The 27,957-nt window shown below is 37.9% G+C and overlaps 1 protein-coding gene across 4 annotated transcripts in view; it reads left to right on the top strand.

The window, feature by feature from the left end:
- LOC103478352 (CUB and sushi domain-containing protein 3-like) overlaps window positions 1-27,957 on the top strand; it is a 244,833-nt gene that overhangs the window by 194,305 nt on the left and 22,571 nt on the right. For all 4 annotated transcript variants that reach the window (XM_017309426.1, XM_008432116.2, XM_008432118.2 and 1 more), the window contains 4 exons: window positions 3,296-3,478; window positions 7,181-7,357; window positions 14,805-14,987; window positions 23,272-23,445. In XM_017309426.1, coding sequence (XP_017164915.1) covers window positions 3,296-3,478; window positions 7,181-7,357; window positions 14,805-14,987; window positions 23,272-23,445 — 717 coding nt within the window. The remainder of the gene's footprint in view (window positions 1-3,295; window positions 3,479-7,180; window positions 7,358-14,804; window positions 14,988-23,271; window positions 23,446-27,957) is intronic.

Here is a 27,957-nt window from a genome sequence, read left to right as displayed (position 1 = left end):
AAAAATCGTGGCTCTAAACACATTTGGGCAATGAAGTTAGTGCAAGTGTTCATTTTTGCACATAGTTTTCATTATTGTGGAAGATGGTCAAAGAACAGGAAGTAGACCTTTGTGTCAAGTATTATTGATGTTTTGTTCCACATTCTCCCTTTTTTATCACTTCTACTATTTTATCTGCGTTTATCTGTATTTTATCATTGTCATGCAATAATGTGCAAAAGACTTTAGCCAGACCCCTGCAATATATTAAAGTGAATATAAAAGATAACGTTTTTAACTTTCTTTTTTTTTTCCTTTGTAAATTACATGACACTTGTCAAAAATGCAATTTCATATACTGTTACCTAAATGCTTAATTTTTTTTTCCCATTTTGTCACATTACAAATGACAGCAGCAGTGTATTTTTGGAGTTTGTTTATGACCACAAAACAAGGCACTGCATAGTTGTGATGTAGAAGAAGGATCCACAATTAAAAATTTAATTTTGACAAATAAAAATCAGAAAAATGTGGTGGAATGTTGGGATTTAAACTGCAAATGCAGCTTATCTTTCTTTCTTCCTTTCCTTACTCTTTCGTTTTAGAGAATATTGATAAGCAAAATGACATACGCAGTGCAGGAATTAAGTCTGGGGAAGATTTAAAGAAGAATAAGGTTATGAAACAATATACTGAGAATAGCCCATCATCTGAAAATGGGAAAATTGTAACACTGCTGCAAACCTGCCAAGACATGGCTGTCCACCTTATCTGATAGGCCAGGCAAGGAGGGCATCAATTTACAGAAGAGTGTCAAGTAGAAAGCTCTTGGTGAAAGCATTTCATTAAAAGGGCTGATTGCAGTTTGTCGAAGACATGAAATCCCTGTGGAACATGGTACCCTGGACAGATGACACCTCAACTTTATCTTTGACTCTACATTAAAAAAAACAAAAACAAAAAAACCGCTATGTGTATTTGAAAAATACTGCCGGATCGTGTGTTCACATGGAACACACCATCCATAATATTGACCAATAGCACAGTGCATTAGTGAAATTATCTTTCATGCGGACTTTGAATGAGTTCAAAGGTTATGAGAAGTACATGGAGCAAAATAAGGGACAATTCTGGAACAAAACCTGATAGAGGCTGCAAATAACGTAAAACTTGGGTGGAGGTTCTCCTTCTAACAAGACATTGACTGCTACCGTACAAGCAGAGATGCAATTTAATATTTTAGACGAAAACTTTTCATGCGCCTACATGGCCCAAAGTCCAGACCTAAAACTTGTTGTTAAAACCTGCAAGATGCTAAAAAACATTTGGAAACACCAAGACTCCTTCTACCTCACATTTGAATGTCCATTTCATGTTGGTCTATCAAATTAAGTTCAATATTCAATACTGTGACTGTGAGGTAAGAAAAATGTAAAAAAAAGAGTTTGACTTATAAGTATGTTAGCACTTTATATGAAGGGCTAGACATTGTCAAAATGGCACAGTATAATTCAGTAGTAACAACACAAAACAACAGGACTCTGAATTCCTCAGAGATCCAACCTGGCATCGGCAGCAGCTCTCATCCATGCAGCCATTCATGCATCTGTCCATTCCCTCCTCTTTCCTCCCTTGTTAATTAGTAAGATGGTGCATCAGACTGCTTGCCAAGCTGTTCCCTTTTTGTTCTCATCTGTTGCATGGCTGATTTTAAGACCTTATTATTTCCTCACAAAGGGATCTTGGTGAATGGACATTACCTGATATTCAAACCAAAATCTGACCACCATCCCAATTAGCATGATTATAGCTGTCCCTTTGCAGGCGAAAGGGAATAATGAGGCACCGACAGCTGCTGTAGGACTTACAAGTATCTACTGGTACAGCTGTACTCACCAAGACAAATGCATACTGGTGCTCATCACGCTCTCATCTCCACAAATGTATGCAAGTACATGCTGGGAGATGCACAAACAGCTCAATCTCTCCGAGCCACACCAACATATGCAGCCGTTCATGAACACTCAGCACCAGCCACAGCCACGTACGAACTTATCCGCTTCTGCTGTGAGTCATTGACCTGACAAATGCAGTTTGTAGACATATGCGCTGAGGGATATGTTTGGATGATATGAGGTTTGTGTTTGTGCTTAAAGACTTTGTCAAGTCCAGTATTACCACAGCCATTTGGTGCTCTGTACACAGAAAGAGCAGCAGCTAAAGTCCCTTGGGGAGGGAAGGACAGGATGTTTTTGCAACTCAAGAATCGGTCTTAAGCCCGATGTGGTACAAATCTCTCACACTTATCTCTATATTTCTATATCTGTATATTTGGATGTGATAAAATTGTCTTCTCATCTGCTCAGCTGTTGTTTTTTTTTTGTTGTTTTTTTTTCCATTTATATCTGTCAGAATTGAAACGGGAACAGTTATATTTTTGGCTGGTGTTATGTGCTACTGTATGTGCTTTTGTTCTCTCCCCTGAGGGTGACCCCATTGAATACAGCCCCCACCCTGTAGACTTTCCCTGGCAAACAAACCACTCAACTGTTCATCACAACATGACATCTTCAGCACTGCCCTGATTCCATACCTGTCATCTTTATTTTCTCTCTCGTTTCCTATGGCTTAGAGTGTGAACATGTCCTATTTCTCTCACGCATAAGAGACGGGCTTAAAAGGAACAAGAAGAGAATTTATAAAAGGCACATCGGCGTCTGTATCTGATTGAATACGTAGTCAAATGTAGCAGATTGTGCAAGGTTGTGACTCTGAAAGTGCTTAAGTTCCTTCACGGAAAAAAAAGTGTGGGGATAATTCAGGATAATGAAAATGCATTTACTGGGAGCTCCAGAGGTCACAATGTATTCATAATTTCTTATAACCACATTTGGTTGACTCTTAATGCTGGCTCTGCTGATTTTTTTCATTTTTTTATGGGCAGAAAAGCTTCTGGTGTCAAAGCTGAAAGAAGCATTGGTCTGCCAGGTCGTTGGCATGGTGACAAATGGTAAATGTTCTGCCTTTAAAGAAGTCCTTTTAACCTTAGCACTTCTGAAATAAAAGCTCCACGCCTGCCCTTGGGTGAATTTTGCATTGTATCACTGCTTCCTAAAGGTTCAAGTGACCACACCGAAGCTCCCCATACTTTTTATCTTCTTGATAGGAAAGAAGCCTATGTTGTAAACTCCTGCCATGTGCCAATTTAAAAAGGATCCATCTGTGCGCGCACACAAACATACGTGCACAGCTAAAGTGGATGGACTCTTCACTCTCTGGGTTTCATTGCTCCGTGTCTGGTTATCTCTTGTTGCAGGTGACTCTTCAGGCACCTGTGGGGACCCTGGCTCACCTGCCCATGCCAGCAGAGAGGCGGGGAACTTCAAAGTGCGCAGCAAGGTGCGCTTCACCTGTGCAGTGGGACACACGCTGTACGGCTCAGCAGAGAGGATCTGTTTCCCCAATGGGACGTGGTCTGGCAAACAGCCATTCTGCAAGCGTAAGGAGACTGTGTAAAATTTCTGTGGGATGTTTTGTATAAACGGTGTGAGAGCAGAGAGGAGTCATGCAGGGAAGTAACAAACACAATTCTTCACAGATAAGCACTCCCACACATGCACACCGAGATGCATAGTTGCTTTAAGGCTGGGCATCGAATGTCACCACTGTTTTTTTTTTCTTCCATCTTTTTTTCAATTTTAAATCACAGGGCTTTTCGAAAGTATTCAAACCTGTTTTTGATATTTTAAATGTTTTTGTCACTTTACAACATGTTTATTAAGATTACATATTGTTCTATTTGTGTTGAGGTTTTGTACGTAAAAGTCTTAAAAGTGAGGCTAAATTTTAAAACAAATCAAACATGCTAGAAGAATAAATATTTTGTTATTTTGTAACAAAATATTAAAAATAACTGAATGGATACTTTTGCAAGCCACTGTAGGCTCAGCAGTCCAAAAGAATAAGTTAGATGTGCACTGTTTATTTTTGATCTGATGGCGTCATGACTGTTATTTATCTGTATCTCAGGGTCTGAACTCTTATCTGAAAATATGTGTCATTTTATTGATTCAAACAAGTGGAATGCAGCAACAGTTCAAAGAACAGAATAAGCTGTCGAGAAGCACCGTGAGAAAAGGTTGACTTAAAATGGAAATTTCTCGACAGTGAAGGTATTTTCTAGGAGGCTGCACAGCATTTATAAAAAAAGAAAAGTGATTGAATGTGCCTAAAAACAGAAAAAAAGAGAGGCATTTTTTGGTGTACCAACATTTTCTCAGCTGCAACTTATGAAAATTTCAAATAGAACCCAGGTCCAGAATAAACAGACAAACACTGCATGCAGCATGCTGGCTGCATTAAAACAAAAATTATTTGCAAAGAGATCACAACAGCAGTGCTTCACCAGATGGTAAAATATCTCGCTGCTGGAGTCAGTATCTTCCAGACTCCAGCCAAAGATTTCATTAATTCCAAACACCTGAAGCCACATTTTGTTTGGATTGTGATAAATGAATCATTGTAGGGATTCTAGATATCAACTCTGAGGGCCAGCTTCACATCTCGCATAAATTACCCCCAAGGGTCAACCGGATATTGAGCCAAATGTCTGACTGGATCCCCCCTCCTTTACTTACTATTGGCTTGGAACAGTTTCAGAATCATTTTTTAATATCACCGGCCGATGTATGGTTTTTCTGAATTCCTTTACAGTGCACCTGTTTTTTATTGCATCTTCATTCCTTCTTGTGTTCATTCTGTCTTTACAGTTCTTTTAAACAATTCTTCTCTTTTTTGTCTTAATCTTACTGTCAATCAGTCTTTCCAACTCTGTCCAATTTTCCATCTCTCATTTCTCTGCATCTTACTTGGTTTTTTTTTTGTTTTTTTTTGGTTTTTTGGTCCGATACCCTCCTCCTTCCTTTTTTTTTATTCCATATCTCCCCACCCCAGGCTTTTTATCCTTCCATCTCCCAGCTGAAATCCTGATTTAAAGATTGTTTTAACCATCTTTCCAACTCCGGGGGGAGAGGGAGCAGGAATTCACTGGAGCCTGAATGAATTTTATTGCTCTCTGTCTGTGATCTAAAGCCCTGTCTTGTGTTAAAGCCCATCCATCCATTATTCACAGCCCTTTACAGCGCATGGAAAATGGTCACTGTGAATATTCAGCTTAATAACCAGCTCAAATGGCCATCAAGAAGGATGACTTTATGTAATTTCAAATATTAAGAAAAACAAATGTATGCTTCATTTTATATGTGTGCACACAGAATTACATGTAATGTGTTTGCATGCGTAATTATGAGCTCCTGAGTGCATTTACGGCATTGTTGTATAAATGTGTTGAAGCTCTGCAGTGCGAGGTACAGTATGTGTCCCAGCAATGTGTTTACACAGTGATACGTTTGTGCGGATGCATTAAAGTCAATTGAGAAATCACCACGGCAATAACAGCACGTCTGTCTCTTACAAAGAATCAGTATTTCAGATTTTCCAGGCAATTAGGTGATTGAGAGAGCAGATCAGTTTTGTAATTAGACATGATTTGCAGGAGGAAAAAGGTACATGAAACAAACTGATTTCTTTCCCATCCTTTGGGGAAACATTTTGGAGGGCAGATTTTTTTTTTTTTTTTGCTTTGACTCTTAACTTCTTTTTTCTTGAACTAACACCTGGGTTGTTATTTCAGTCATCATTAAAGTGATTTTTGCATCTTCACGCTGTACCTGCAGAATGTAATTATTCCCCCAATCACCTTGTTTCCGAGGTGCAGTAAGCATCACCACTGAGAGCATGAAAACTGTACGTTATTAAATGGGGCTTCATCAGGATTGCTAATGTGTTTTGTCCATCACTGCGTCATCTCCGGTTATTGGACTCTCTTCATAAAGCAGTGATGTATAGATTGATGGGTCTCTGCTGGTTTGTCTCACAGCTTCTTTAAAAGAAAGTACAGTTTATCAGTTAATACAGAGGCACACAAAAATAGTGATATTTTTATATCCGTGACTTCCAGACAATAAGCTGCTACTTTTTTCAGAACCTTTGAACACTATGATGCAGCTAATACATGGGTTTTTGCAAACCAGATTCAAAAGGCTAGACTGCTGTCTGATGAAGAGGATAGCACAAACTGAAGAGCAAATTTGCCTTGAGAGGACAAAGAAGACGACACAGGGGAAGTGTGTGTGAGGTTGATCAATCCAACACTAAGAAAGGCAACTTTAGAGGTTTTAATGTGCAGGAGGAAGATATGATCATTGACATTACCTGGTAGGCTACTGGATGTTTTTGGAGTTTTTTTTTCCTAAGCAGCCGTTTTGCAGGCACGTATCTGTGTATCCTACCGATACGCATTTCGTTAGACGTTAAAAAACAAAATCCGTGTTGCGTCTTTCTGTGCAAAAATCTCATATTTCAATGTGGACAGTCAGTGTGGCCTTGATGTGTACAAGTTGTATTTATTGTCAAAGTTAGTGGATGCTGCTTATATTCAGATATGCTCAATAGTCCAGAAATTACAGTTATATTATCTCTCTCTTACTTTACATTTTATTTGCTTCTAAGTTTTGTGTAGACTCCCATAAATTACAATAATTTCCATGACTGAAACTGAGAAATGATCGTGTGTGAAGGAGAGAGAACTCCAAGTTTGCTTCGCTAGATCAATGCATAACAGTGTCCACCCAAGACCAAACTGGTGATGTCAATGTTTCCAGCTTGAATTTCAATTCATAAAATGGAATATTTAGATGGATATTCATCAAATTTGGTGAAGGAAGTCAGGAGAAATGACATTTCAGACAAGTAGTAGACATTTTGTTCTGACAGAGGGCACAAACATTGGGAGGTTTTCTGGCTGTCCAATATGACGATGCATGCATGTTTATACTAGCTAGTTACGTCCATCTGCTTCCAATAGACTTGCTCCAGTGGTAATCAGATTAACTAAAGGAACCAAAAGTATTTATCTGACCAACACCAAAACAGCCTTTATTTCACTGATGAGTCTTTGCACGCACATAGCAAAGAAGGAAGAAAAAAAAAAAAACTCTACGACAGTTCAGTCACCTTGAAGTATTCTTGCAGCCACATTGGGGGCCTCCAACCCCCAGATTGTGAATCATTGATATAGAAAATCCATTACTATTTTACACCTCTGACCTTCACATCTTGTGTTTCCTCTCTTGCATGGCAGCGGTACAGTGTGCAAATCCAGGTACCCCAGCTCATGGCCACATTTCCCGTGTGGACGGCACGACTTTCTCCCACTCCATTGTGTATTCCTGTATGGAAGGATTTTTCTTGACAGGATCACCCACTCGCCAATGCCTGGCAAATGGCACCTGGTCTGGCTCAGCTCCAAACTGTACAAGTAAGTTCTGCACAGATGCAGGAGTGTTTGACTGTCTCCTGGTCATTTTGACTTTGCATAAGAGTCAAGGCTATGCTTAGTATTTACATTGTGAAATGCACAGAGTTAAATATTCTTTCTGAAATCACTGTGAAAACATACAGCGACTGGTATTATTGTATGTATGTATGTATCGTATGGGTTATGCTTTGCCATAGTCATTAGATTTACATAGATCGATGGAGAATTAATACTGACAAAGGAAAAGTTGTAGAAAATCTGGGTTTTGATGGTTTGAATGCATACCAGGTAAAAATTTGTCATATTCAACTTATCTAATTTTGCAAAACTGGGATATTTTGTTCTTTTTGCATCTACCACCAAATAGTTGCAGTTTTTGGTGAGAAAAGAAGATTTTTAGATCAGAATTTTTTTAAACAAACTTCCCCACCTCCAACATTCAATCAGTATCAAGCTTCTGTTTCTGTTGACGGAGGGCTCTGATTGGTCGCTCGTGCTGATGTTTAATATTCTCTGGAACAATAAAGTCTTTAGCCTGTGCTAGGCTAAAGACTGACTACGCCTACTGTTGCTTGGACTTCTCGTGCTCACATTTAACTTTAACAAAACTAAAAGAAACTGAGTCTGTCTATTCCTCACTGTTTTAAATTAACTTCAAATGGAAGCTAAAGAAGTTCATGACGGAGAGAAAATTATAATAGGCATACATGAAAACAAGATATAATTGTCTAGAAATAAGTTTTAGTCTTGCACTGCTTTAGCCATGTTCAGGATTGTTTCCTTTTCAGTTCTGATGCAGGCATTAAGTACATTCTTGCAAGCTGCTGATTAAGCATTGAAGATGGTGTGTTTTAGTTTTGAGTTCAAGAAACTGTGTATCGATACAAGTAAATGGAAATAAAATCACCTAGGCATTTTGACAGGTGCCTTAGTTTGAAATTCTATTCATTTTGTATATTATCTGGAACAGGCACTTTAGTTGTGTGAAGCAGAATAATCAAAGCCAACGTGAGAATAAATGGTTCCTTTCAGATGATTTTCTTCTTTGTTTGTTCTAAATTGAGGCAATCGGAGGTTTGAACTGAGAAGCTAAAATAGACAATACCGTTGGAAAAACCCAAGTCTTGGGACTAAAATATCAAAGCTGGCATTTTTTGTGGTCTTGACCTGAGCAAATAAGTCTTTGAGTAAGTAAAAACTACGCCTGTCTATATTTAATTTGTTCCAGGATGACTCTTGGAGAAAATTACATTGTTCCTCTCTCTGAAAATAACCATATTCATTTCCCCCTTTTCCTTTAGCCTATTATTGTATCACAAGAAAGATAAATTGTATGGGCATAATTTTCAATTTTGGAGTAAAATGGCTCTCTGGAGAGATATGCACAGGGAAGAAGGCAACGGAGAGTAAGATTGAAAAGTGGATTGAATAATAATGGTCAAACATGCTGGAATCCAGGGGAGCTTTTCTTTTTTCTTCACTTGAAAGCTTGCTCATCACCAAACCGATTCCCCTTTTAACTATCGGCTCACATTAAAGTTTACTGGTCAGTTCAGGGACATCAACACTTAAGATGCTGGGTTTGGCTTGGTGTGCCTTCATTAGGGAGGCAGTCATTTTCATGGTTCACGGAAAATCGATCATGTAAGTTAGCAGATCAAAGTCACACAAGATTTTCAAGGGGAAAAAGAAAAGTTGTTTTTTTTTACACTTAACTCTTGCTTGTGTATACTTTACTTTTATTAAGCATGTAAGGGAAATAACATCTTATCAAAATTTTATTTTAAAGAAGTCATAAAAGGATAAAAATGTCATATGAAATGTGAAACATCTCTATGTCTCCGGACGTTTTTTTTTTCTATGATGATGTTCTGTGGCTTTGTTGATTTATGTCCACAATCTGTTTCATATTATTTAGTACTTAGCAGAACAGACAGATGTGAAAACCTCAGATAATATCTGGATTAATGGATTTAGATGTCACCGTGTTCTAAACTAATTTCCACAATGATCTCATCCTGTATACTACCGTTGATGCATCCTAGATAGCTAAACATAATGCATATAAAACAACAAAACAAGACAAATCACATTCTCTGATGGAGCTTAAAGTGCTTGGGGTTAGGGTTAGTGCTAAAGTCATTGTGATTTAGCATCAGTAGAATCCCTAAAACACATCAACACATGGCTAAAGATGCAGAAAATGAAGATTTCACCAGCAAACCATATTTCAGTGCAGATAGTTTGAAACCTATTTGTGAAAATTGTCTCATTTGCTAACCTTTTTACCCGTTTGTGTCTTTTGTTTGCAGAACATTTGTGTGATATGTGTAAAATGTCCCTGGAGTGAAGTTAAATTGCATAAAGCCTATTTACATCGTGCTGTTTATACTGTATACTTTTGGCAAAAGCTAAGCTAAAATGGAGGTGAATGAATGGTCTGAAATGAGGTAAACTCAAGTGGTGATCTACTTCTAAAAGCTCTCAGTATACCTTGGGTTTCTGATGTAGTAGATTAGCAAAGTATAAATCTTTTAAGAGTAAATGTTTGTCAGTGTTGATCATCTGGGCATAAGTAGACTCAACACTTCCTACAAAGGCTCATGATTTTAGTGGTTGCAATTTTATACATTTGCCACAGTTGCAGGTTTCAAGGGCTTTTTTCACAAAGCCCTTGAAAAGAAAAAAATTCACCTCCAATTGTGATGATGAGCAGGATAATGCAGGATTTTTTTTAAATAGATAAATCGGATCAGAAATGCAGCTCTTACTTCAGCACTTCATACTTGGAAAAATAATCAAGGATTTAATTAAAAACCTGCTGGCAGGCCTGTAGACCCAATCCAAGCAAACACAGGAAGGCTGAAATCTAGAAACAGCACTTATGACTCCATTTCTATATAAAAATTTAAGTTGTGTAATAACATTAAGGATGGATTACTTTAGGCATTTTGATGGGTTCTCATTTTGTTGAAAAATAATACATATCATTTTACACAATTGTTGTAAGGCATCAGATTTTAGCTCAATGGCAGAGAAGTTATTTCTGTTTTCAAGGTCTGTATTCAAACAGTGATGCTTTCACTCGCTGAAGCTTGCAGGACCATCATAAACTGCTTAAATGCAAGTAAATCTACCATTACTAAACTCTACAGCCTTCATTTTGTCCTGAAAGGCTGCTTTTATAGATGATGAAAACTTTATGGACATTTATAAAACATTCAATAGCCTTGATTTTTCAGGGTACCTCACCCTAGCTTTGAAATTATTCCACTTAAAAAATAGAAAACAAAAGGTTTTTTTTTTGTTGTTTTTTTTTTCATGCTTAGAAGTCTTACTGTGACTGAGATCTTTGTGGGCAGGGGATATCGAGCACACAGGTAAACGACTTGCTGTCATAGATATAATGACTGTAATTTGCAAATGAGAGACTTGGTCATCTGTTAACATAGCTTGTACTGTTTTCATATTCTTCTATAAATTTCATGAAGCTCAGGCTGGAAGTTAAAGATCAATCCCTCCCTTTGATACTGAAAACATGGGTTGTGTAAAGCAACATATTTGCTATATCAGAAAAAAACAAGCCACTATTACTTCATAAATGAACAGATACTGTCCTGCGTGGGTGTAAAAATATGCTCATGTATGACTTCTGTGAGAGACACAAAAAAGTAGTTTAGTACCCACACTGCCTGTGCTGTCGAAGGAAAAATCAGATATGGCTGACAGGTTAGTTTCTGTGTGCACTGCAGGCATATTATAAATGACTGCGTATCAAGCATCAAATAATTGCCAATTGCAGAGCCATTTATTCTTCTGACACACAATACAGGATGCTGGGTTCAGGAACCTTTTATGGAAGATGCAGTGTTGGATTGATCCAAAGAAACAAAAGGCACCCAGCACATGGATTTACAGTACTTGTGTCACGCAAACACATACTGTAAATCTAAAATCAGTGTTCCTGATTTTCTATAACTAATTAGCATATAATTTCCTGCTAGTGTAAAAAAAAAAATACATGTATGTACATGTATGTAAAATAAGATTTCTCATTCGAGCATTCAGGAATTTTAACTGCCATGGTTTAATGTGGTTTTTTTTTGCTCGTATACAGAAAGCAAGTCATTTCCAATCGTGATCAGCATAAGTGTCGAACTCCTTGTCAGCAATTGAAAATAAACAAACTGATTTAGGGGACCAGAGTTTGGCAAAGACAGCCATATGCAGAAAACCCTCCTGACCCAGAATCTTTAAGAAGTGTCCACAAATCAGAGAATGTGTGTGATTTAACAAGTAGCACAAAAAAAAAGTGAAGTCAAAGACTGACAACTATAATTTAATCAGCGATGGCGCTGGGGTAAGACCTGACAGCATAGCCATCCAACACTCAGCCATCTGCTTGTTTTGAGAAAGCTGAGCCAAGAAAAGGAGCCAGGAGCAAACATGTGAAGAAATAATCAACACTACTATTTTTATTTCAGCTGGGCCCTCAATTTTAATTAGACAAATTAGATCTACCATAGGACATTTCAAATTAGGACGGATGGGGAAAAAATGCCGCGTAACTGCTGTCTCTGTAATTAGAAACACAGACGTCTCTCACTCAGGTCAAACAGCGCAGTTGAAGCTGAGCGCTTTCGGTCCTTTAGTAGAATTTGTGATGGCTCTAGTTGAACTACAAACTGTGGTTATGTATTGTCATTATATATCAGAATATTAGATGACTTCTTAAATCGTGGCACAAGTACCTATCGTGGCACTTGGGCCAATCAAAAAAGATTTTGGTGTTCATTATTTTTGGGATAATTCAGAAAATTTCAATTGTGATGTAGCCCTGTCAGGCATCAATAGCCAGAATGATGTGTTTGAGAATACTCTTCATTGCTTCATTACAGCCTTCTAAAACTGAGGAGTAGGAGTAGAGAAAGTTTCAAGTACTCCCTTTATTAACTGAAGTTGACAGCAGTAAACCAAGAACAAGTCCTAATACGGTGTTCAATTTATCAAGTCTGAAGTGGGATCTTGGAACGACATCAAACCCAGCTTAACAGCGTACCGGTTCCAAATTAGGAAATCTGTGGGTTTTGTTATATATGTGTTCAGTTATTAGGCTAGCCACTCAAACTAATAACAGTGTATTTTATTACTTCATTGGTCAAATTGAGTCACAAGTGGCACTACTTCAGCTTTCCCACCATGGATGTCTGCTTTTTTAACACATCCTGAAATGTGAAAAGGGAAAAGTCTACTAGCCTTCTTTCCATCAACTTGCCAGCAACAGGTTAGGAAGGAGCATCGATATTGAGAGAAAATTCTGAATTACCCCGGCTCTTTCTCTCAATCAAGGCATTGAGCCAGGGGTCTGCAACTCCAGTGCTCAAGTGCAGTAGGGATGCAACTTTTGGATGCATCCTTACTCCAACAAATTTAAAAAATTGTCATTCAGTGCTTTGGATTCCTGTCTGCTTTTTTGTTTTGTAGTTGGTTTTTTATGAACGCACCAATCTATTTGTTTGGCACTTCATAGTGCTCCTGCTGTTTCTCCGATTGATTTGTGCGCTTTTCATCCAACACACTCTGTTGCACCGAGAGCTCCTTTGATTACATGTTTAAGGTTCTGAGCAATAACTTCCAAAACCCAAGTGCCGCACAGTGGCTGTTTTGATTCAGTAGTCCAGTTGCATTTCTGAACACTGACCACGAGGATTCCAGATATTAAAGAGCCGTAATTCTTAAATCCCCTCCTTTTATGTTTTTGCATCTTTGTACTTTTTAATTTTAAGTTTCCCAATTAAGGGAACCTTTTCAAAATTTCATTGAGCGTCCAGCACCAATCCTCTGTTCACAGCATGTGGAATAAAATAATTAAAACATTTTAAATTATTGAAGATTATCATTCAAGTTTTTTCTGGTGAGTATTATTAATGTTAATTGGTTATGTTTTATCCTGTTTACCCATTGCTTTTTTTCACTTTGCTATTACAATGGTTTGATTTGTCAAATAAAACTTATTGACAGAGGTTAATTTGAATGCCCTATCTAAGGCCGAAATTATAACTAAAACGCAGTTTTACGACATTAGTTGCTTCCTATCTCTTCTATGTCCTACTTAAATACTCTGCATTAATAGAAGGTAAATAATTTCTTGTCATAAAAAAAAATACAGAATAGTTGCAGAGCAACATCTCCCATAGGTCAACAAATTGCTACTATTTTTTTTTTTTCCAGCAGTTGAATAATGACCTGTCAAAAGCACATAAAAGGCGACACCCAGCGCTGCACCGCATACAGTATGTTGAAACAGCGATGAATCTGTTAGTGGCTCACAGCTGCTCTAAATCACTTTTAACCGCAGAAGTGACAGACTGCAGGGGAGCAATTAGCACTTCCTAATCATCGCAGCATAATTACCACCTATTCATTGATAAACGTCGCTGTACAAAATTCTACTGTTCAGCCATTCTTTACTCTTACAATATATACTGTTGCTAAAGAATAAGTATAGGTGCTGTTCATAATTTGATTTATGTAAACCATATGTTATTCACAGTTACACAGCTCAATCAGTCAGATAAATGTTTAGGCTATCATCACAAACTCCGTCTATTTGCACCCGATAATGAAAAATGGAAAAGCAAGAGAAAGGTTTACCACTTTCTTCAGCATTTCTACAATGCCTCTAAAGTTATTTAAATTGATTTCATTGTTTCATATTTTTATTATTGCTGCCAGTCCTAATAAACTGTGTTGTGCAGGCGTTGCTAGCCGGCAGGTGCAGGTGTATTAGCTCAAAGTTTCACATGCACGAATTACGCCCGTCGCTCGGCTGGATGAGGACAAGAGACTGTCACACATCTCACAAGTTCCATAGGAAATGAATGGAGAGGAAGATTTATAAATCTACAGTTACAACAAAATGACTTTCTTTAAATCTTCCTGAATATAAAGACGTGGAAAATAGAGAATCTTCAGACATGTTTGGTTTGAGATGATAAAACATTTTCTTAAATATTTTTTGAAAACGTGACAGTAGAGGTTTTTGATAAGCATTACATTGGCAGTTGCCAGGGTGGAATCGGTAAGGGGTGAGGCAGCTAAGGACTATAAAGTAAAGTATGTCTTGTCTGTAGGTTTGCTACTACTTGACTGTAGTATGCATATTCTTACTACATTATTATATGCTTCATATAATAATGCTGCTTTTTATTTTGTATAATATACATGTGAGAGGTTTTGCAACCTCCTAAATGTTTTCCATGGCTCTGTATGTAGCATGATCAATTTTCCTATTGGTCTTTTCAGTGTGTAATAGACAGAAGAGCTGGCTATGTGAAAACAAATGAAAACTGCATTTCATTATTTTTCACTCAATACATTTTATTCACTCTACAGTTTTCAGAATATGTTCTAATGCAGCCTGTTTGTTTCTGTCGACCAATGACAGTGATCACCTGCAGTGACCCTGGCATCCCAGCAAATGGGCTGCGATTTGGTGACGACGTCACGGTGGGTCAGAATGTGACGTTCTCGTGCCAGCCAGGATTTGTGATCATGGGAGGCGAAAGTGCCATCTCTAGGACTTGCACCAACAACGGGACCTGGAGCGGAACATTGCCATCGTGCCAAGGTAAGCCCATTTTGTTCAGTAGTCGACTCATACTTGTTTTGCAATGCAGTCAATCTTGATAACCATCAGGCTTTGTTACAACAACCTTGGCACACTAGCACAGCGTCACATTAAATTACTTCTTGATGTTTGATAAGATTAGCAAGAAAGGTGACACTGGACTTCCTGTGTGTTCAGGTAGAGGTGGAGTGTTTATTTCATGCACTGGCCCTTGACATATTACATCAGATGTCTACAAGTTCACAAAAGTCAACAGTTTGCAAAGTATGAGTGCTGTTATTACTAGAAACCTAAGTGATGTAACTTTTTCAGTGTGAGGAGTTTTTCTGAGCAGGACAAAATTAAAAATACCTGGTCTTTATCAGGGTCAAACGTCTGTTTAAATCTAACTCAGTGTAAAAAAAAAAGAACCACAGACTAGATTCCTCTATTAATCATTTAAAAAAAACACAAAAAGGTCAAAATAAAATTGCTGCATTTGAAGAACTACCAGCACTAACTTCGAGCAACCATCTTCTTTTTAACTTCGGTCTTGTTGTGAAAGAATCTTTGAGAAAATTGTTTCTGTTCATTTATGTCTGTGCTGAAATGTTATTTCTAGTTTATTCTAAATTTGGTTCCGTTATGGCAAAACATCTCTACTTTATTTTCATCTCTCTAAAGGAAATGATTCCAGTCATTTGTAATGATGCAAACCTAAGCTTTGTACCTGCATTATTTTTAGAGGGAACTACTTTACAAAGAAATTATAATTTTTTATTTTTTTTTCCCCTCATTGTCCTTCTATGAAATCTTCCATCGATCATGCTAAGGCCTGGAGAGTCAACTTTTCAGAGAATTGCACAATATGATGTTGGAGTGAATTTGCCAGTTAATTTCAAGCCTGGAGAGATTTGCAGCTGTCTGCCCTGTGTTTGTCTTGTAATTAATCTTTTGCACTGTATAATGATGGACTTAAATTGTTTCACAATTACCTTATAACCCTTTGAAAATTAACGAGCAGCAACAATTGCTTTTCTACAGTCATTTCTGATGTCTGTCATCCTTGGTATTGCGCCTGTACACATCTGTTGCAAACTGGCAGAACGTTGCTCAAATTTTGAGTATTTTTGAGGTTGCCACCAATACCAGAGGTCCTAAATGATGCACTTCAGGTTGGTGAAGGCAACATGGTACGCTGTAACTAAATGGAGAAAAACTGAGAGCTTTTGTTATTCTAGAAGAAATTTTGAAGGTGTTTTATAATCTGAGTTTTAGACTTGTTCGTCTCGCATCTCAAACTAAAGTGTACAATGACAATGATGCTACATTTCTATCTCAAACTAAACTACAGCACAATTTAGAGTACTTGAGGAAACATAGCAACTTAGATTTATACTGAGAGTGCAGAAAATTAATAAATAGCATAATACGACAGAGCCATCTAGTAATTGTTTAGATTTTCAGTCCATTACTGCAGTTACTCAATGTTATTTATAATATCAAAATTAGAGAGGTAAATTAAGCATTTTTTTTGTTTTGTTTTTTGTTACCTGAAAGCTCTTTATTTTCAGCTTCAGATGCTTAACTTCTCTATCATAAAAAAAACGAATAAATTGCATTTAAAATGTGTATGACCAGGTAAAAACCTTTCAACATTTAAATGTTGCGTCCAAATAGGAAAAACCTACCAACTGAAAGATTACGTTTCTGTGTTTAGACAAACAACATGGATCTCTCTCAATCTGCAATTAATAAGTTATTGTCTCCCTTTGTGAAAGTTACTGCACATTCCAGCAGTGGTAGAAAATCCAGGAGGTGAGGTTAGTAGTTTTACACCTATCAGCTCTACATCAGTCTATGATTTATGATCCCGGAGCGGAGGCATAGATTAGCATTTCAGCTGCTGACACCATAAAGTAGGTGTTGCAGGAAAGATTAACTCGTGCAGAAAACGGTTCAGATGTACACCGGGAAATAAAAGAGCCTACAAGGCAAATGGTGGCTTATTGTTGCTAAGGAACTGTTTGCAGGCTGCTGTGTCAGTGACTGTACAGAGAGGCAAACTGTTATTATGTTTGCCTCTTGAGAAATGGCAAGGGACAAATTAAATGTGAGAAAAGGAGGCAGAGTTTGAGAGACTATCATGTACACATACAAACCTAACAACTTGTTGGAGATATGTACGCATAGAATGGCTGAGAGTTGTTGAAAATCAAACACAGGCTTGTTTTTTTCCCCCCTCTACCTTTAGGCTACTTGTTGTTTTTCAGCTGCCTGTGCATAAGATGCAGCTTGGAACCTAAATAGCCATTTTCTCTCCTTTGCTCTGCCTCGAGATTTAAAGCCGCACGCTTCTCATTGTTCTCAAGCTCCTCGTCTGCCCTTGCTCAGGCATTTACAACATCCAAACTGACAGCGAGTTGAATTATTTCACTCGTGTTTTTCATTATTCACAAAACCTGTTCCATTATACGCCGAAGACGCCTGATGAGTTGATAGTTGCCCAACTGCCACCCACATCTGTTTAAACAGAGAGAACGAGAGGAAGCGAGGGAGGCTGAGCCGGTGTGTGTGCGCTACGTGTGCACAGGCATGTATGTGAAAGTTTCTAAATCTAACCTCCAGCTGACAGCTCCTGCCGCAGCTCTTACACTCTGCCCTGCTCCTGCTATCCTACCTGGGGTTGATTTGAAGAGGAGGTAACTCAGGACTCTAAGCTTTCCTGTCACGCACACCACAATGCATTCATACAGTCAAAAGACCTCTTGCAGCTATGGCCTTCTCTCTCTCATGCATACTTATTCACAGACTCTTCACACATGCCCGTGTTTTTTTTATTTTTTATTTTCCAATCATCACCGCTGTCCGTAGTGCTGTCCACTTACGTTGACCTGCACACATTAATAAGTGACCCACAGGGTCACTGCTGCCTCTTCTCTCACTCTCGGTTCTCCAGTAGTAATTATTTATCTCATCAAGTTAAATGAATAAAAGAAAGGCAGAAGGGAGAAGTTTGATTACTAAGTGGGTGCTCTACATCTGCTTAACTATTTCTCAATATGGATGAGATATTAAAGCAAAACACAGATATTACGAGGCCTTTTCCTCCTTTATTTTCACTGTAATTTAAAACCATCTATAACAAGCATTGAGAATCCAGTCCGCTAATTGCAGAACTTTTTTTCTTCCAACTTTTTCCAAAGTCTACACACCAGCACGTTTTAGAAGTGCATGAGGGAAATCTGTATTTCTCTTCTAATCAGAAGGCCGGCTATTCTAGGAGAATTGTTTGCCTTTTTATTTTGCACGACTGGCTTGAAGTTAAAGGTGCAGCAGTCAGGCAGTTTGAGCTGCTTAAAAGTGACGGGAAGCTGGGCATCTGTCATCTTGTCACAGATTGGGATAACGTGCCAAAGGAGTACGAGCTAAAACGCTGGCGGGTGGGGGGAGTAGAAGGAGGAAAGACATACAGAGACAAATGGAGATTCGAGGAGACAAAGAGGTTTTACTCTGTGCATAATTTTGCACATAATGTGTGAACGTCAGTTCTAGCTGCTGAGTTTGTGTGTGATGTGCATACACACAGACGAGGCATCCAAAGTGTGATCCCAGCATAGGATTCAGTCTGAATCCCAGGTTTGGCATGTTCAGCTGAGAGCGACTAATGCTCTAATGCTGCTTAGAATTACTTTGGAAAATGGGGCCACTCTCTTCTTCTCATTTAGTTCTGCTTGCCACCCAGACCTGAAGCTTATTTTTTTACTTCTCTGTTATTGTGTCATTTCTAAAGCTGCGTTTATGAGATTAGAAAGCCTACCTCTATCATCAGTGTAACATACCTACTAGAATAACCATTTCTTTTTTACTTTGACTTTGTCACTATTGGATTTTTTTCTCACAGATCTACTGTAGGAGAATACAGGTAGTCTAATGTACAGTAACCACCTTTCATTGTTAAGTGGTTGTTTTTTTTCCCCAGAGCTTATTAACGTCATCACAGTTAATTACACCAAGGCCTGAATGTCTTTCTAAACATAGCATACCTGTGAAGCATATATGCTGTGTAAATGTCCGTATGGAAATGGCTCTGAAACCGCAGCCAACCAAGAACAAAAGATGCTTCCCCTTTGGAGACAGTGAGTGAATATCCCACTGTGGTCTGTTCCATATTCATTGTTACTCATTCTTCAGGAAAACAAACAAGTAAGCAAAAATTGTGGCAAGAACGTTGTGCCTTACATATAAAAGTCGTCGCATCCTTGAATCTTTTCACAGTTGGTCATTTTACAACAATAAACTTCAATTTAATTGATTATAATTTTTAAGTAAGAGACCATATTCTTTTAAAGGAAGAGAGAATAACATGCATGTATATGAGAGATGTGGTAGATCAAATTTAAACTTTGGCTTTCATGCAAAACACAATGCATCATCTTCCTAATAATCTCCACTGTGATGCGTTTCTTTATTAGGGACAAGAAAATTGATTGGCAATATTTACAGGATGTATTGAGGGAAATACATGGCAACATCGGAAGAAATCCTGTTAGAAGCTGCAAAACAATTAAGATAAAAGTTTACCATACAGCACACAAAACTGTCAACTCAAGCATATTCATGTGTTAATAGCCAAATCCAGTCAAAGTTGGACTTGGCTATTCAAATTGTAAAACTATGCCAAGATTTGAGTGTTGCTGTTCACAGCCTTTTCCTATCCAGTCTGACTGGGTTTAAACTGTTTTGTGAAAATCAAAGAATTTTAGTCTGTAGAAACTGCAGAGCAGGCAAAGACATCCTTCAAAATTTACAACTGTACCTTGCAGCAAAAGATTACAAATTGTTGTTTGTGAGTGCCACTCAATAGTGAGTGCCACTCAATAGTGTTTTACCTATATATATATATATATATATATATATATATATATATAGTTTCCCTTCCTCTTGAAAGCTATGCATTGTTATGTGTTGGTCTGCAACCTGAAACTCCAATACAAGACAACATAATTCAGAGCTGGAGCTAAAACACACTCATTCTTATCATTCTAATTAAAATTTTCAGCTATCAGTTAATGGTTTGGTGGTATTTGGACTGTAGTCTTTCATTGTGTTTCAAACCTACAGAAGCTTCAAATGTTTATAGATAAAATAACTACCAGCCCATACACAGTACAGCATGGGGTAAAGATTGTAGTCATGTAATAGATTCGTCATGCGCTGATCTTAGGTAAACCTGTAGAAAGGATTGTCTCCTCTAAATAATGTTTACTAAAGCTGCTGGGGATCGAACTCTGCTCATCTGCAGTGAGACTCATGTTGCACAAAGATAGCTACAGATTTAAAGAACTGCCATAATGTATTCACATTCCTAAAACCCATATCCAGACTGGAGCCCCATGGGCCCATGTGCCAGTTTGTGAGAACTAACTCAGAGCTTTATTATGCATTTATTTATTACATTTGTTGAGCAGAAAGTTTACAGCTTGCAGAGCCACAAAATGTCCCCAGATTACTCACAAATATTCAATAAACTGTAAACAGATAAAGGAAAATATTGCTCAGTCAAAACACAAGTTTCCATTTGGTCTAACTGTACAGTATGTAAAATGGTAACTCGTTCCTGTTTGATGTCCTTGAACTATTGCTATGCTTTATTGCACTTAGTTTGATTAAAGTTTAGGTAATATGCTTTTTGTGAAAATGTTCTGAGAGGGAAAGAGAAATAGATATAGATCATTAACACCTAAAACATTTTATAATCAACATAAACATTTACTTCGCATAAAACTACATCAAGTTTAAAGCGATATTTGTCTGTATCCACTAGTGGATATAGACAATGCAGAGCATTTGTTGTTATCCTTTGGTACGTTTTTAAATTTAAAGTAGACACTTTTCATCAAACTTCCCAACTTGTCTGGATCTGTATAAAAACTAGCATGTGGAACACCTTGAAATGTTCTTCTTTCCTTAAAAAAAGTGCCTTATTTATCAAAAAGCTCCAAGTTTTTAGGTTTTATGCACAGAATCATAATGTGGTCTCCACAGGCTGCCATATATTTTTCACCTTTTTACTTGTAAGCATGTTCTGAGTTATAAGTCAGTCTGTTCTGAAAGCCGGAAGCATCTGTCTGCTTTATGGTTAAAATGTAAAGTTTCCCAATCAGTTGTGTCACTTTCAGACATAGTTTTTCTGATGAAAAGTAGAAATGTAAATAGTAACTAAAGTACTCTAAAATGTAACTTCTATGTTTTTATTTTATTATTTTGATCTTGCGTTCCAAATCTTTCCTAATCCCTTTCTGACTCAAATGTCTCTACGGTATGTGCAAACATGGACTGATGATGTAATAACAACCATTAATGTAACACCTGACAATAATTTAACAATTTCTGGTAGTTTTTTATGTGCTCCCAGTAAATTCAGTTATGTTTTTTTATTAACCTAGCTTGTCAGGTTAAAATACCAACTTTCAAGCAGCAATTAAGCATGCTTTCCAATAACATTTCTGAATTTAAAATTGGTTTTATTAGTTCAATGTAATATTTTAATCTTAAATTACATGCTTTTATTAGCTATAAATGAAAGATCATAATTAACAGAATAAAAGTCTGGAAATTTCAGTCTGTGTAATGTATCTGTATAATATGTTTTGCTTGATTAATTCAGTAGCTGACATAGTATTCTAATTTAACTGAACCTAACTGTATTAAAACCACTGACATAATAATTTTGCATTAATATAGTAAAGTTTTTAAAACACTAGTCATAAAAAATTGCCAATATGTTTTAATTATTCTGCTGTTGAACTAAAACAATTCTTTGCAATTTTATTCACTGTAAGTGATAATGTAATAATATATAAATATGCTGAATTTCTTGGAAGTAGGGCACTTTTTGCAGATTTTGCACAGTTTTTGAATACAAAATGGGTAACAGCTAGCTTGGCCTTTGCCTTTCTTTGCTATTCCACTCGATTCGATTCAAATTTCGCCTACAGCTCAATCTGGTCTTCCTCCCAATTACTTGGATTCCTCTGGTAGAAACTCTACTGATCCAGTAATCAGTGAACAGAAAACGTTGCGAACAATGACGTTGATTGTCCAAGGCAGGTTAAAAACAGACAAACAGTACCTTCAATGAAAGAGTCCATCACCTTCCATGTGACTTGTCAGGAGTCAAGCCACAGTCTGACTCCCTGTGTGGCGCAGAGCCCCGCTTTTAACGCCACAGGCTCCGCCCACAGAAAGACCGAACAACAAAACAATTACTTCTAACTCAAATTAACTCTTTAAGGATACAAAATAATAATAATAATAATAATATTAATAGAATACACTCAATACATTCTGACGACATCCCTACGTCATCACCTGACTCTCTTCTGGCGCTCCACAATCCAGAAATAACCCTGCTTGAAACAGAACCGGGAAAATGTTTGGAACTGAAAACAGGTTAAGATGGATATGCTAACCGAAGCAGGAACACCGCGTGTGCACCCACGGCAAACCGCGTCAGTTTAAGCTGCAACAGAAGTAAGTTAGCGATTGTGTATGTGTGTGCGGGCGTGCTCGCCTGCTGAAGTAAGTTAGCGATTGTGTATGTGTGTGCGGGCGTGCTCGCCTGCTGACATGGACTCATAATTAAGTCCCGGCTCGTGACGGCCCCTCCGTCACAGGTTGTTTACAGCGCAGGCAATTTCCGGTAGGCTTCGAACTGGCACATTACATACATCACAAACAAACGTTAGTGATTGGATAAAATGTAAAATTGCAAAAGAGTTCACATGTCTAGGAAGCAATTTTTTTCACTAGCTGACCATCTGTACGTAGCAACGAGTAGTACAATAGGCTGGTTTTTACCAGGCCAGGTCATAACACATGTCCATCGTTCCTAGTGATTATATTCATTCATGTTCCTACAATATTCCTTATCTATCTAGAATTGTTTGTTGTACACAATATAATAATAATAATAATAATAATAATAATAATAATAATAATAATAATAGTAATTACTATTAGTAATTACTATTATTATTATTATTATTATTATTATTATAATTAGCAATGAAGTCCATTTGGTAATTATGGTTTGGTTGCTTTTTGGCAGATTGTTATTATTGTCATTACACTATTGGCTAAAAAACATTACTGCATTCTTGGCAAGTTTTTCTTCTTTTTATTGTTGTTGTATTTAAATGAACAAAGACCATTATGCTTGCTTTTGTTACATTACGGGATGCTACATTTCTATTAATCATTCTTTGACAAGCCTGTAAGTGTGTGCTGACTGTTTTCACAGTGGTGACCTGTCCTACTCCACCGTCCATCCCAAACGGGCTGCTGGAGGGCTCCGTCCTGGAGTGGGGGTCCAGTGTAAGCTATGGCTGCCTACCTGGGTATGAACTCTCCTTCCCTGCTGTGCTTACCTGCACAGGAAATGGCATGTGGAGCGGAGACCTGCCTCAGTGCTTGCGTAAGTTGATCTTTTCTACCTCCTAACAGGCTAGTTATGACAGTAATTACAGAAATTTGCAGAAGACATTTCTTTGTGTATAGATTGAGAGTGTGTGAGTAGGAATTCTGCCTGAAAATGTGTTTTTTTTTCTCCATTTAGTTGAACTCAGTCAGAAAAAAAACAAACTGTTTGTATTCCTTCATAAACATGGAACTCACAGTTCCATATATATGATAAAAGTACTAAAAAAGAAAAGGACGGTGTTTCACCTTGTGTACTGCGTTTGACCGAAATTACCAACCTTTCTTTTTGTCATAAAGAAGTGAAATCAGGACTACAGAAGTTCAGTCAGCAAAAGACATTCTGTTCTTCATTTGTCACTTGGGAATTTTTGACATAGAAGGTAACATTTTTATTTGTCCCTCGTCAGCAGTACACAGCTCTTGCATTTTTAATATATTGTGTTGCTTATCTCAGTCATTGCTTTAGCATCGCATACCTTTTTATAAGCACACTTTAAACTGCTTGCAATTTTCAATGATTTGTTTTTCTAATTAAGGAAAGTGTTGTAATCCATGAATAATAAATATAAGTCAGATATGAAGCTAGAGGACAAGCTGACTAAGCTAAGCTGTAATTTCAAAGGAATCTAAAAGCCAGAAATGCGCATTTTTCGTGTTGCTCTGTCTTTGTTTTCATATGTTTTTTAAGCAAGTTTTTGATATGCTAAAGCATATATGAATTCACAAATGTTCGTAGCAAAAAGTGAACATTTTGTCATTACTACATAGAGTAAATTCTCTAATTTATATGTAGATTAAAAAGAAGTGAGTTGCCCTCTACCCTCAGGGTGAGAGCTGCAGTGTTGATGGAGATGATGATCTGAGCAGACTCATGACTGAATTTTCTTATTCTCCCTACTCCATTAATATCTTCTCAGGGATGTCTTTGCAAGTGTACTAATAACCTCAGTTATGCATGACTGCTCAAACGGTGTCTCACTGCCATCTGAATCAGTCATGCAATGTGTCGCAAAGAAGTGAAATGTTAAGTGGTAAAGCACTTACATGCGTTTGTTTCTCTCAGCGTTAGGACTCTTGAATGTTGATCACAAATGAAATCTCACTTATCTAAACACGAACAACATCAAGATGTTTTCTTTAATGACTCGGGCATCACAGCGTGAGCTGCAGTTGGGGGCTGTCCGTTGTTTTTTCATGTCAAATTCACAGCAGTAAAGAGACTTAAAGAAAATGTGAATTTAGTTTTGATATCGCATAGAGTTAACTAATACTGTATGGCTTAATGAGTTACAGTAGTTTGACTTTCAGATGAAGACGGTGAGGTAAACAGTTTTGTTGTTTTCCAGTAGCTGTCATTAAATAACAACAAATCAAAAAGTGTCAGACTGTGACAGAAGCTGATGAATGTTGGTGTATCCAGAGAAGCGAACACATTCCCATGAGGGAGCTTTTAAGACACAGATAACAGATTGCTCTTGTTGTTGCACAGCAGCTAGACACACTATACCTTACAGTATGTAGCAATTTGCTCATGTATGGTGCTTTGGGGAAAAAAATGGATACCATTTTAGATTTGTTATGTTTTGGCAGCAAAGTTGAGCCTGTTAGTTGGATTTTATGTGGTAGTCCAAAGCAAAGTAGTAGAGGTAACTATAGCCAGGACAACTAATTGTATTACACTCCACAGACCTGCCCTATTTAAGAAACACACACACACACACACACAAAGTTATTGATGAAAGAGAGTAGGAAATGGTCCAAGTTGATTTGATAATATATAGGTGCTAAACACAAGGCAACCCTGAACAGTTTCTGGTGTTACTGAAAACTTTCAGAGAGCCGTGAAAGCACATATTCCTAACAAGTATCAGGTGCCTCTGTTGGCGCCTTCCCAGTCCCAGTGCTGAGTCCCATTGTCCCTTCTCAACCAGAACCAGACCGGCTCCCTCAGGATCAACAGTACAAATGAATCTTGCAGGTGCAGAGCTGCCACTGGCTGAACCCTTTACTGTCAGAGGGAGATGTAAATATAAAATAATCTTTGTCTGAAACAAATCTCTCCTCTGAAACAAGTTACTGCATTTCTATCTTATCACTCAAGTTTGTTTGGTAAAGGGTTCATCTAAAAGTTGCAGGTCTGGACTTGTGCACCATCTACAACATCAACTCTTAATAAAATTAGCTAAAATTTGTGGTTCTTCTGTTATAAGTAGCTGAAGAGCTGTGAAGGTGAACACTGCAGCTTACAGCGCAATGCTTTGTCTGATTAATATATTATTTTGTCCAATCCGAGTTACTGATGTCCAGACTTGTCCTTTAGAAAAGCCTTGTGTTTACATTCAGCTGCCCAGGTGTCTGTTCTCTTGCCTGCTTTAGCCAAACTTGTCATCTGGTCATATAATGGATAAGTTTCCACTTGGTAAATATACCATGTCCAGACACTGTCCACCTCAATTATGATGAGCAGTGACATCCCTCAACACACTGCAATCATTTTTCCACATGAGCACCTTCTGAACAACCTCCTGCGGTGATGTGAGCAAGCAACCTTTTTCTGCTCCTGTCTGCCGCTTAGTGCGTCTGAGCACAGAACTGTTTTTTAACCCGATAATTACATTTAATAGCTGCACCGGTAATAACACAGATGCAGGTTTTGACAGTTGTTCCCAGCTGACACAAAATGACTGACTACACATTAAATATCACTGTGCTCAGTAACCAAGTTTCTGTAAAGAACTTGACTCCTCTGCTGCATGCTTAATGTGGCAAAGAGGTGATGAATCACTTTGGTTTTGCACAAGCAAAATACACAAGAATGGGAAGCGGTGAACACGGGGATATAAAATGCTGATTATGTGTGGTGTGGACGAGGTTATTTTCTATGCATTAGGAATGTCAGTAAAGCACCATCTGCACCAGTCTCAGGTAAAGAATGGAGGCAAGCTAAATCCTTGTTATTAATGCAGGCTGTGTATAATGACTGTACTCTGTGCATTTTTTGTTCCATTATAAACACATACATTTGTCAGGGAAAGCCTTCAAAGGCACTGAGGTAAAATATTTTTTAGATTCTGGACTTAGCATAAACTTCCACAAGTAATGGATATGAACTATGAAATAGTTGGAAAGTTATATTAATGTAAATCTTAGTTTAAGATAAGATTTTCATTTTATATTGAAGGTTTTTGCCAGAAAATTTAACCTGTCGAGTTTATCGATGTTTCTGTTTGAGCAAAAAATTATTTTTAAAGTCGCAGCTTTGCTTTTTTTCTTTCGCGCTCATGCCTCGCATAACAAGCCTGCATCACCGAGTGTTTCACTTATGATTGTAATTCATTTTCACCTCAGCGCATACAGCTCAGCAAAACTGTGAGATTCTGCAAACACAAATCTTTACTCGGAATTTGCAGCCAAACAGGATTAAGATGCATGTTCATGCTCCTACCAGCACACAGGGAAGAGCTAAACTCAGTGTTTGAGAACGCCAGTTTTTAGTTGTCTGCAGGGATAAGTCTGTGATCCCAACTTTGAATCTGTGAATCTGGCCTCTGCATACTGATGACTTCAAAGCATTGATAATTCATCAAGGAAGAGGAGAGGCAGCAGAGAGAGAGAGAGAAAAGTTTGACGTGTCTCCATCTCACTCTTTCTACACACATTCGTACACGCATACACACTGGCACATTAAATATGCTGAGCTTGGTTTGGCTTGGGGCCATTTTTCTTATATATCCATAAAACAGAACATTATTTTCCTGTGGCTTGAAGTTTATGACTGATGTGCATGTCACCTGTTTGGCCTGCATTGTCAACGCTCCAAGAAATACGAACAGAATACTAAGCTTTACGGTGCCATTTGAGATGGGACAAGAATTGTTTTCAGATCTGTCCAGAGGTTTGCATATTTCTCTCGCCATCCCAGAAAAACCGGTCAGACTTGGGACTTGAAGCACAAGGCAGGGTCTTACTGCTTCGATATTAATTTTCCAAGGGAGCACATTGTGCCGGATGAGAAGACGTTTGAGATATTTTCAGTTTAAAGTTTATCCAGCCATTCTTGCACTGTGTGGATTTTAATCTCTCTTCCTAGATATCGGCGGTATCACGAATTGGTTGTGGGGAGAACCTGTTAGTTCATGAGTTGTAGGAAGAATGCAAGGAGGAACTTATCTCTGTCAGCAGACCTCCATGCAGCAGCACATGTCAGGTTTGGAGGAGCAGCTGCCTCATTATTAGCTTGATCCTGCAGTGCTCTAGCTGCGTGACTGGATGCTTTGACTCTCTCCCTCCCCTCTGCTCTCTCTCCCACATGCACCAAGCATATCAGAACCACCGACGGCTAACAAGCAACATATACTGATCACTGGGGTCATTGGGGAGTGATGGATGGATAAAATAAGGGGGATGAATAGAAAGAGGCATTTGGAAGGCCAGAGGGTGGCTCACTTGTCCTACCATCAAACCCATTCAGCCTAAACTATTTTAGCTACTTTTATTGGATGTCTAT

This window comes from Poecilia reticulata, linkage group LG16 (assembly GCF_000633615.1).
Source record: "Poecilia reticulata strain Guanapo linkage group LG16, Guppy_female_1.0+MT, whole genome shotgun sequence".
Classification (NCBI taxonomy): Eukaryota; Metazoa; Chordata; class Actinopteri; order Cyprinodontiformes; family Poeciliidae; genus Poecilia; species Poecilia reticulata.
Note: the sequence above shows the minus strand (reverse complement) of the source record. Positions and strands in the feature narration are given on the sequence as shown.